Genomic DNA, 11831 nt, shown 5'->3' on the forward strand with positions numbered 1-11831 from the left:
AGGGAGGGAAGGGAGGGGGAGATGGAGAGTGAGTGCTGAGGGGAGAGAGGAAGGGGAGGGAGAGAGAGAGAGAGAGAGAGAGAGAGAGAGAGAGAGAGAGAGATCCATACGTTCATTTCTATTTTGTTTTATTGTTTTTCTGCAGACCTTTAGGGTACATTTGAGAGAGAGAGAGAGAGAGAGAGGGAGGGAGAGAGAGAGAGAGAGAGAGAGCATGCATCAGAAACAGAGCGAGGGATGACCGTAGGACAGAGGAGGTGAAAAGAGCCGCTAAAGGGCCTAGACAAAAAGGTCTGGAAGCCCCGACGGCATGAACGGCGACCAGATGATATTCGTGACGTCCGGTCTCGGGGACCGTGCACCGCGTTTCCACCGCCGGCGCCCGGGAAGCAGAGGCCCCCGAGCCTCCGAGCACCATCAGGATGGTTCCGACACACCTTCATGTCTGAAAACGCATAAGCACGCCAGGCCAGTAGGGGGACGATCCATCACCCGGCGCCCGCGCTTTACGCGGGAGAAACCCCCGGAAGACGTTTTCCCTCCGGAGAACGCCTCTGACCGAGCGGCGTGGGACGTTGGTTCGAATCCGGGGGCGAAATGGGTCTTCCGTCAGACGTCTGAACCGTGTCAGGTTTCTTTGCCGCCCACGGCTCGGCGTCGGTCGACAAAGGAACGAGACCGCGACGCCGAAATTGCAAATTCCACTTAAAAGTAACAACAGAGGAAATAAGCCCTCGCGTTGCAAGGTCCAAATTGCAAACGCGGTACTGATTCATCAGCTCCAGCCAGAATACCAGCTCTGCCCTGACAAGGGATTACGATTCGTTGCCGGATGAAAGGTTTGACTTTGTTTTCTGAGATTAGGTTCTTGACGAGTCGCGCTGCAAAGAGAGTCATTGAATTTTCGGTTGGTGTCATGCTCGGTGAGCGACTTCCGGTGAACGAAAATCGATTCTTTTCAGAATGCAAGATTCACTCGCTCGCCCGGTCTTTTGCCGGAGCTGTCCGCGACTCCCAGGTCGTTTGAGCGTGAGTCTTGCGCCACAAAATATTAGAGGGCCATAACAATAAGCCAGGTTTCCTTTTAGTCGTTAAACGCTGGTGGGATGATTCGTTCATGGGGGAAAAAAAAGAAGAAAAAAGGTTGGGAAACACTAATTAAATGTTCCTAAAATGATTCAACGTTCCGCCATGAGAGACGATTTATTTCTTTTGTTGCTGATTTCTGATTTCTCTGTTACTGGTTAACGCAGTAACAGAGACGCTCCAGCTTTGACACAGGCTTGAACTTGATGCCTCACCACCTGGGAGCGATTTCAACCCTCCCAAATTGCAAATCTTAGCGACACCGAATTTCTGGCAACTGGCCTTGTTTAGAAATCCGAACATTAACCGCCTCAATTACCCATATACCCCGCCCCCCTTACACACACACACACACACACACACACACACACACACACACACACACGCACACACACACACACCGTGTTACAGCTTTTTGTGCGTCTGCGAACGCGTTGTGATTCATCCCAATCGGCGACGGAAGACGGGTGAACGATTCGTCCCCGGCGAACACATTCGAGCCTTTTAAAAGACCCCCGCGAGAGGGTCCTTCCTCCGCAACCCGGTAACCGCCGCCGGGGGGGGTTGCGCAGGAGACACGAGATCTCCGACGGGGGGGAAAAAAAACAAAAACAGCCGAGAGCCGCGAGTCGTGAGTCAAGGGCGCGAAACCTCGAGCACCCGGAGCCGGTCTCCTACTCCGACAGGAAACAATCACTGAGGATTTAATTAATGTGAAGAAAACAAAAAAAAAAAAAAAAGAAGGGGAGCGAGGCCAAGGCTTTCGGCGGCGTTCACATCGAATGTGAGGGGTCTACGCTTTGAATTCCTCCTTCGTAAATAATTTTAGACAGAAACAAACGGAGAGCGAAGAGTCGGAAAAATGGAGCGACTCTTTATTACAGAGTCACCCGCGAAGGGCCAAATCCCCAAACGAGCCCAACCTCTCACCGCCCATCCCGATGAGAATTTCCGGGCCAGACTACAGTCTGCTAATCACACGGATGGGCGGGCGGGCGGGGCGTCTTCCCACCAGTGACACAGCAGTAGCTGTGGTGGTTTCATTACATCCTCCCGCTCTGCAATATCCTTTGTTGTGTGTGTGTGCGTGTGTGCGCGTGCGTGTGTGTGTGTGTGTGTGTGTGTGTGTGTGTGTGTGGGGGTTTTTTTTTTCTTCCTTTTCTTCACCTCCATCTCCCTCCTTCCATCCCTCCGTACCTCTCCCCATCCCCTTTGTTCCTCCCCCACCTGTCAACTTAATGTTCGCTCATTTCCTCTTTCCTCATCCACTTGATTTCTTTCATCATCACCACCATCCCCGCCTCCCCTCCCTCTCTCCCACTCTCCCTCCCTCCCTCCCTCCCTCCCTCTCTTGGTCTTAATTGATCCGGGACAGTCAGTGGGAAACGTATTCAGTGCCCTTTGTAACCCTAAACCTAATCCATGCAGCTCTCTCCCATGCACTCACACACACACACACACACACACACACACACACAAACACACGCGCGCGCGCGCACACACACACGCACACGTACATGTGCACAAAAACACACAAAACCCACTGATATTCAATCTCATGAGCACAATCTGTTCTTTGGGTGTACACGTGTGTGTGTGTGTGTGTGTGTGTGTGTGTGTGTGTGTGTGTGTGTGTGTGTGTGTGTAGGTAAGTAAGTAATTGTGAGTGTTTGACTGTTATGTAAACAGGTCTTGCAAAAGGAGAACCTGCCCTATTATTACCATGTGAAAGAAAAAAACCACCACACACACACACTCACACTCACACACACACACACACACACACACACACACAAACACAAGTGCAAACACAAATAGCAAATATAAATAACCGGTTTTCCCACCCTAGTTGCTTGTTTTGAAACGAATGGTAATAATGTATCACATGCACATGACACAACATGACACACTCTCACGCTACAGGCCACACGACCAACTTGCATGTTAAAATTTGTGTGTGTATCTGTGTGTGTGTGTCTGTGTGCATGTGTACGTGCATGTGTGTGCGTGTGTGTGTGTGTGTGCACATCATCTGACTCATCTCCATTTTAGTACCTGAATCGCCGCACGGGGAGCGTGGCGGTGGCCATGTTAGGAGGCCTGCGGTGTCCCTAACGCCACCGGGGTGGAGGTCGGGTGGGGAAACTGTGGACTCTTTACTTTTTCAAAGTAAACGTCACATTCTGACGTTTTACTCAGCCCCCGAAAGCTAGAGCGCGGCATGAGCAGGTGGCTGACGGGATAGGTAACTCGGATCGTTGAAAAACATACAGACGCAGAAAACTCGGCGCTATTTTTAACCGAGACGAAAAGAAAAAACGGAGAAAAAAAAGCGCCGCTCTTGTCCCGTGACTCACTGGGACAATAACACCTTTGATGCAAATGCGGTATTTTTTTTCGGGCGGCCACGTGGCGGACAGGTGCCCCGCCGGCTTACAGGGGCTTAAGCCCCCGGGGGCCCCCCCACGTCAGGTGACGTGCTTAAAAAGGGCCCCCGCGGAAAAGGTTTGTAATTATTTGAAACGATCAATACGGCCTCAGCAATCCAAGCGTGGAAGATTTCATTCATCATTTTCTCTACAGTTATTCTGCATAGTGCACGCACAGGCCTTCGCAAGACGACTTTGGACATAATGCGCCGCGACCCGCGATTAATGAACAAAAAAAAAGTGAAAAACAGCTATTTGACCAGACCCTCTGATTTGAAACTGCACTTGTGTGAGGTTTTTAGGACGAAACGCTTCTCATCCCGGGTACAAAAACAAAAAAGTTGTCGGATCGCTCCGGTCGTACCAGGTCCCGCCGGAGGCATGAAACGCGCGACGACTTTCGGGTCCTGACCCATGTTATCAGAAAGGGGAAAAAAGTTCAAATTTAATTTCAGGAAGGAAACTGGTCCGCGGGGCCTGGTCCGCCGCCAGCGCTGTTTATTCAAAGCCCCAGAAATATTACATCGAGGCAAAAAGAGGTCTGGTCACTCAGTGTGTGTGTGTTTGTGTGTGTGTGTGTGTGTGTGTTCGACAGAAACGGCCCCAGTCTCCCCGAGATAGAGCAGAGAGGGTCCTGTGATTACCCTGCCATCATGCAAGTCACATATACACAAACCCCCTTTTACAGGATCAAAGACTGTGAATCAGGAGCACTGGATTCAATGGAATAATCCCGTGACACAGTGAGCACCTATCGCGAGGACTTTCGACTCGCTGGGAACGTCCAATCAAAGAGGCCGAGAGGAATGGAGGCGCGAAGCGGAGATACGCGACGGGCTACGAATCAGGCTGATTTTTCAAGTTCCCGGCCATAACGCTGCCATGACGTACACAGCAATGGAAAAACGGCGAATTCTGCGGCGATGGACAAAATAAGTCGGCGCGGGTTTCGCGAGTTCTCCAAAGTCCCCGGAGTAAATGAGGCCTGAGTGTTAATCGCCGGCGTGTTTGCCGGGGCCGACTCGATGGCGGGCTGGAATGTGACCTCAGTGTTGTTAGTGTGATTGTCGCAGCGGTGTGGACCTGTGACCGAGCCAGTCTGGCTGACGTCTGGAGCCCAGGGGGAGGGCGCTCAGTTTGGCTTAGATGGAGAGGTTGGATGGATGGATGGATGGATAGATGGATGGGTGGGTGGATGGATGGATGGATGATGGATGGGTGGATGAATGGGTGGATGGATGGATGGATGGATGGATGGATGGATGGGTGGATGGATGTATGGATGGATGGATGGATGGATGGATAGGGCAAAGAGTCCCAAATAGGCTGCAGTGTTGCACGGAGGCGGGACTACTTTGACTAACCCTTACTAAGCCAAGAGGCTGTCATGTCAGACTCGCCATCTGACTCCACAGACGCTCTCTCCGTTTTCACAAGTATAGTGCAATCACAGCATAAGTGAATGATAAACCACTTGAATTAAAACTAGCGAGCGCTGCGAGGAAGCAAAGGGGCCAAAGAAGGACGAGGAGAAGGAATACAGTTGAAAAAAATAAGAACTAATACCAATAGGAATTCCGGTAATATCATCTTTTACACACGCAGCGGGCGTAACAGAAGAAGCTATATCAATAAAACCTGTGTTAATGCACCCGTGTACATCCAGTAATTGTATATGTAGTGTATCCCGAATGTTTTCGTGATTTTCGCAAGCCTGCTACAGCGTGGCCCACCCAAGCTCGTATGGATCCATTATGAACATAAACAGCACGCAGTATTTGCAGGGCAGCCTGTGTGAAGTCCATCAGTCGGCCCACCCAAGAACACAGTGTTCACAAAAGGATATAGTGTGTGTGTGTGTGTGTGTGTGTGTGTGTGTGTGTGTGTGTGTGTGTGTGTGTGTGTGTGTGTGTGTGTGTGTGTGTGTGCATGCATGCGTGCGTGTGTGTGTCTGCGACCGTTTGCGTGCTGCGAAAAGCCATAAAAAGGAACCCTGCACCCTTCAACCTCCATTTTTATTGATCGAATGGCTGTCTTGACCCGCACCTCCGGTCTCCTATATCGGCGGCTGCCCTATTACTCATGGGTTCATTGTTCGACAGAGTTGCTCACAAACCCATTGCGTTCGGGCGACCTCTCAAGGGTCAATAGAAAAATGCAACGCGTATGCTGCGTTTCAACCTAATGGCGATAGGTCCCTCTCTTAAACCTTGGGCCTACATTATTTAGCCACCGTGGACGCTCCCCTAACCACACCGGGGCCGCCACCCTCACATGGGTGCTGCAGGGTTTTAACAATCAACATCTCTCGTGGGGTGGGGGGCACTGCCGCAGCGCAGCGTCCAGGTGAGGAAAGGGAGAACCATCCGCGCTCTCAAGCGATGACGAAGGAGCCCCGACGCCGTGACGCCCTGACACCGCGACGACGGCCCGCCCATGGTGGCGCAAACCGCGACGACCTACCGTCCCCGCGCCCCTGACGGGATGTCAGGGCCGGCCAGATGAGGTGGAAAAGTACACTCGAGAGCGTACAGTAGGCCCGCGCATGCGCAACACCCACACAGACACACACACACACACACACACACACACACTCGCGCCTGCTGTGTAAAAGCACAGAGGCCGTTTCCTCAAGGAGGGTTAATGGAAACAGATTGCACGTTATGCAAAAGAGCCGATGAAGAGAGGGTGAGAGAGGTGCGCGAGGACTCGCCGTGTCCCTTTGCCCTACATGCACTGACCCGTAGGAGGACCTCAAATAAAGTGCAGATCCGCAAATGGAGGTGCGCTGGAGATGGGAGGGTCGGTGTACACGCTTGTGTGTGTTTGTGTGTGTTTGTGTGTGTGTGTGTGTGTGTGTGTGCCTCTGTGTTTAGGAGGCAAAAGGAGAGAGTCAAAGCGGGAGAGAGAGAGAGAGAGAGAGAGAGATGGAGACAGGATACGAAAGCGGCGGAGACGAGGTGAGAAGCGGAGATTGAAATAGAGGCGGCGAGTTTGATGCGGGAGCAGGTGGCGGAGTGGAGGAGAAGGAAACGGGCAGGTGGAACTTGCTCGCCGTGCCCATGAAAAAACGATGGCTGGAGATGGAACCGAGTTATGGAACTGGCTCTCGAGCACGGATGGAGCCGACTTGGACGGACAACTTTCACCCACCGTCCAAACCACAGTTCAGAATGCTTAAAAGTGCCGTTTTTTGGGCGATATCATTTGTTGATGGCTAAGTTAAAGTGGTAATCCGTGAGATCGTCCGTGTTGGGTGGGTCACACGGGAAGTCCCGGAATTACATTAGAAACGGCAACGTATTACGAGGTTTACGATTTCAACATTGACCGTTTGCTGACCACTACGAACTACGCCGGTTTATCAAAGTCTCTTCGGCTGCCTTGCACTTCATGCTCATGGCGGACCCCGCCACCACCAACGGAAACAGCATATACAGGAGCGGAAATTCGGAAATAAATTGCGAGATCGAGATTTGGGATTTCCTTTGACAAAATCACCTCGCAGATTACCACTCCAACTGAAATTGGCCATTATTCTCTTCCATCCTCTAAGGCTGTCCTAATTTGGGCCAATTAGCCACAGCCAGTGTTGTGTTTTGATTATCGTTTCCACTCCATTATCCTTTATATCCTATGCTATCCAAACCCATGTCGACTCCTTTTTGCTATTACACGTCGCCCCTGAAGGCGAGCAAAGGATGTTACCTGCGTTATGGACTTTGGAGGATATGGCTCAAAAACGCAAAAGGCCTTAAAAAGATGACTCGACTGCTTAAGGTGCCACTGCATCGCCGCACTATTCCATGCAAAAATATTCTGAAAAATATTCTAGAATCTAATGGAAATGAGTGTAATTTGTTGTAAACTTCAGCCAGTACCCAGTATTACATATGGAGGGTAATCCATATTTTACAGATATTCAGATGTCAGTAGTCGTCCCAAGATCAGTCTTGGTCTGCGTCGGTGTTCCGTGCAGAACAACGGATTTGTCAGAATTTTGCTATGTTGACGAACTACAGATAATAAAAAAAATAATTGTGGATACGATCTATTTTTCTGCTTCCTCATACCCTGAGTCTCAAAACATTGAGCGTCTTCACCCAAACTCTTTGGGCCTTGTTGTAAAGCTTAGGGCTGGGCAATAAATCAATAATATAATTTTATCGTCACTCTGAGGCATCGCATTGAGTCATGATGTTTCACTATTCTCACATCACCTAATAAAGGCGACAGTGATGCAAAGGTATAGCCTCCATACTTTGCCCCTCGATCTTCTTACGAGGCCTGAAATATTTCAGGTCGTTTTATGATTGAAAAAACAAGGGTTTTAGACTCATATCATATGCAAAATGACTATTTAGTTAATTGTTTAACTTCTCTTGTAAACCAGTTATTGCACATTTCTGGTACATCATAGGCGGTTATTGCAAAAATGTCCTTAAGATTATAATCATAATGAACCATTCCACTTCTTTCGGCCCTGCCGAGCAGTTTAGCCACAACAGTTGCCAAACTGCCCTTAACATCAATGGTTCTCAACATGGGGAGGACCAGGGGCCCTTCAACTGGTTCCCATGGTGTCCCCAGCAATAGTCAGCACGGTGAATCATTAATCAGATATTAGAGAGTGCATAATAGTGACTGTTTTGATCACTGTGCCCTCATCTCTGCAGCAAGGTGTGAAATTTCAGACTAAATCAGATCGAACAATGAAAATCTTCTCGGATTGGGGTCCAAGAGACAACATCTCATGGTCCTTGATGTGAGAATCACTACAATAAGTGCATGGAACCCGCCCATTGTACTATGGGAGTTATACAATGTGCAGCCCATAATTTCACAAGAGGATTCTATAGCCGAAGGACAGGAAGGGCATGCAGCCTCACATCATCATCGTCATCATCATCATCATCGTCATCATCATCATCATCATCATCCCCAAAGTACCTCAGAGTGAAGAACCCCCTCCACACATGCAGGCTTGCTACCCACCTTTGAGCAGGGGCAGCGGCGTCAGCTCCACCTGGGAGCTCTGGTAGCGGAACTGGGACGAGCTGTGGGACCTCCTCTGGCGGGCCCGGCGCATCGACCGCCGCGGGAAGCCGTCCACCTTCTCCGCCGACGGCACCGAGAAGCCGGTGGTCGGCGAGGAAGGGCTGGACGGGGGCAGCTTGGTGGTCTCCATGGCTGGGGAGCGACTGATGGAGGAGTGTGGAGATGAGGGTTGATGTGGGGTGTGTTTTTGGGGGGGGGTGTTTGGGTTTTTCGTTTTTTTTTTTTGTTTGTTTGTTTTTTTTTGTTATCGTTCAGATCAGAGATTAGATGAGATGATCGGCGTATCAAAACGGGCAGAGTTCCGGGGGGGTCTGGGAGGGAGGAAGGCGCTGGGGGAGAGACACAGATGGGGAGGGGAGGAGGTGGAGGAGAGGCTGGCAGCTGGATGTCGGGCTGGTTTCCACCTTGTGGCTGCGCGGGCCTCAGCAGACACACGGCTGGTGTGGAAATGGCTGCATCTCCAAAAATAACAGAAAAAAAAAAAAAAAAAAACAGAAAAAAAAAAAACACCCAGAGAGGAATAAAGGTTGTGCGCGTCTCCTCCGATCCCAGACGAGGCGTCTGCACTGGCGTCACCGGGTCGATCTATAGATTTATATATTCAACACCGTGGGTATCGATCGCTGCCTATACGTGAAGGGACGATCCGCTGTGTCGAGCTCGATCCACGCACGGATCGTACATTTCTAACCCGACCCCCCCCCCCACCCGCCACCCCCCAACAAAAATTAAAAAAAGAAATCACAATCACAATCGCGCCCCGGACCAATATCGGTTCGATTGTGTCCTCATCGATCGGGGTCTTTGTATCAATTGATCAGTGATCGGTCCTCGCGGCGAGCGACGGCGATGATATCGTGGATTCGCGTGGCCGGGGCCCGCCTCGGCTGCCGCATCACACCGCCGGTGCGGGGGGGACTGGTCGGTGGTTGTAGTCTGGATCCGGTGGCCCTCCCTCCCTCCCTCCCTCCCTCCTGGTCCTGCCGCTGGAGCCCCTGAGCCGCGGTCCGGCTAAGGGCGGGGATCGGCTCCCTCACCTCACCGCTCCGACATGTGCGTGTCCGGGTCCCCCACGGGCCCGACGCGCCGCCGAGAATATGGCAAAAAAAAAAAAAAAAAAAAAAAAAGAACGAGAATAAAAAATACAAATAATTCAAAACAATTCAGGGGTGGGGTGTGGGGTTTCAACCCGTTCCCCTTCCTGTGGATCAGAGGGGCTGCAAGGAGACCGGAGAGGCTCCTCCACTGCGGATGATGCTTATTTATTTATTTACCTCGTTTTATTCCGGTGTCCTCGGCTCCCGATTCGTCTCGAATTTTACTTCATTTCATATCCAGAGAGAGAGAGAGAGCGAGAGAGAGAGAGAGAGAGAGAGAGAGAGAGAGAGAGAGAGGCATCCTCCGCTCTTCCCTGCCCTTCTACCCCGTCACTTCACGGGCATTTGTCATCATCCCTTTATGTTTACTCCTGTCTTGTCTTCCAGCTGCATCCTCCGTCGATGCTCGGTGTTTCTGGCTCTCCTCCCTCCCTCTCCCCTCCCTCCCTCCCTCCCTCTCTCCCCTCCTCCTCCTCCTCCTCCTCCTCCCCCTCCCCCTCCCCCGCTCTCCTATCTATCTGGTGGCTGCGTGCGTGCGTGCGTGTGTGTGTGTGTGTGTGGCTTGTGGGATTTGGGGAATCAGGTCCCTGCCATTGTTCTTCTATCTCTTCACTAATCCAACCCCTCCACCCTCCTCTTTCTCTGTTTATCCGTCTGCCTGTGACTGGGTGGAAAGAAGGGAAAAGAAAAACACGAAACCAACTAAACGAACACTGCCTCACCTGTCCTGCGGATCGGACACCTGGGAGTTGCACGGTGATGACGAACAGACCCGAGAGAGAGACCTACAGTATCGGGGGGATGCGCACATGCGCAGCCAGTCCCCCCCCACCCCACCAGCTGAAAGATTATCTTATTGAATATTGATCAGAGTCAGGCAGCTGAATGCCACCGCGTTGATCACTTGGTGGCATTCATATTGCAAAGAATAAGGAATAAAACCACCAGAAAACTGTTCGACCACAATGATTGGGGCGGGGGTGCGTGCAAATTCGGGGAAAAAAAAACAGACAAAAAAAACAGACTGTTTTTTCTTCTTTAAAATGTTCACGTTTGGTTAGTTCACATACAGCGCGTGGACAATTTGTGCACCATTTACAGTTGCATCGCTTACGAAACAGAACTCATAAAATCGGTGGGTTGAAAATCAAAAGTTCAAAGTGTTTTATTTGTCAAGTGTACAGTACAACACGAGGTCATTCGGTACAATGAAATTCGCGGGGCAACACAGGCAACAACTACGCAGTGTGCATAGAAAGATCAAAAACAACCAAAAAAAGAACATAATAATAATAAAAATGATAATAAAAATAACTCGTTTCCTATTCACATTCATATTCATTTCATATCAGTCATTTGAAGATCACGCGCGTGGGCTGCGAACGAGGAAAACACATTTAAGTCACATTTCGACCCGTCCCAGCCCCCGCCAGCCAAAATTTTTTTTTTCTTTTTTTTTCTAACGATGGGATTACCATCGAAACCGTCTCCGTGATCCACGGTATGAAGAACAGGAAATCACCGCGCCGCCTTCAATGGTCGATTAAAAAGAACGCGGAGTAGGAAATCTCGGATGTATAAAAATAGTTTGGCGAGCCCCCGTCCCCAGAGGAGTCAACTACTGTCAAAGGTATTTTGACAACATCATAAGTCATATAAGAGGTGTCGGTTGGTCCTCGGTCACTTGATTGGCGTGTCTAAACCCAAAATATAATCCTACTTGACGTCCAACCTCCAGATTGATGACCTGCTTTATTGGCCTGAATCTTTGCCCAAAAAACCCTGTGCAAGGCTACACGGCGGGGATTCTTATCGTGCTCGGAATGTGATCAGAGATGGGTTTTTTTGTTGTGTTTTTTGAGTTTTAATTTGTTTCTCTTCCTATTTTCACTCGAAAGCAAAAGCGACATCCTATCTGACCTACGAAAAAAAAAAAAAAAACAGATACGGCCCAGGTCATAACTCACTGCCGCACAGACATCTCTGTATCTGACTCTCGCACCCGCACCAGAGGAACAAGCAGTGCATTCGTATGATTCCACTTCCTCTTAATAACGCTTCAAACTGTTTCTTGAATAGGGATCCGGGAACAGGGCGGACTCTGTCTCGTCGACAGAGCGAACGTTCGCTATTGCCAGTTTGACAACGGGGCGTCCCAATG

General features: G+C 50.2%; 1 protein-coding gene across 1 annotated transcript in view; it reads right to left on the reverse strand.

Annotated features, from left to right (window-relative positions):
* The window catches only part of ppp2r5b (protein phosphatase 2, regulatory subunit B', beta), a gene marked incomplete at its 3' end in the record, with an annotated part of 35590 nt that extends 26884 nt beyond the window's left edge, over positions 1–8706 (reverse strand). Inside the window, exon 1 of the mRNA XM_080023628.1 lies at positions 8511–8706. Within this exon, the coding sequence (XP_079879754.1) occupies positions 8511–8703 (193 nt within the window). The 5' untranslated portion in view covers positions 8704–8706. The remainder of the gene's footprint in view (positions 1–8510) is intronic.
* Between the last annotated feature and the right edge of the window lie 3125 nt (positions 8707–11831).

The sequence above is a fragment of the Zeus faber genome (genome assembly GCF_960531495.2).
Source record: "Zeus faber genome assembly, chromosome: 22".
Classification (NCBI taxonomy): domain Eukaryota; kingdom Metazoa; phylum Chordata; class Actinopteri; order Zeiformes; family Zeidae; genus Zeus; species Zeus faber.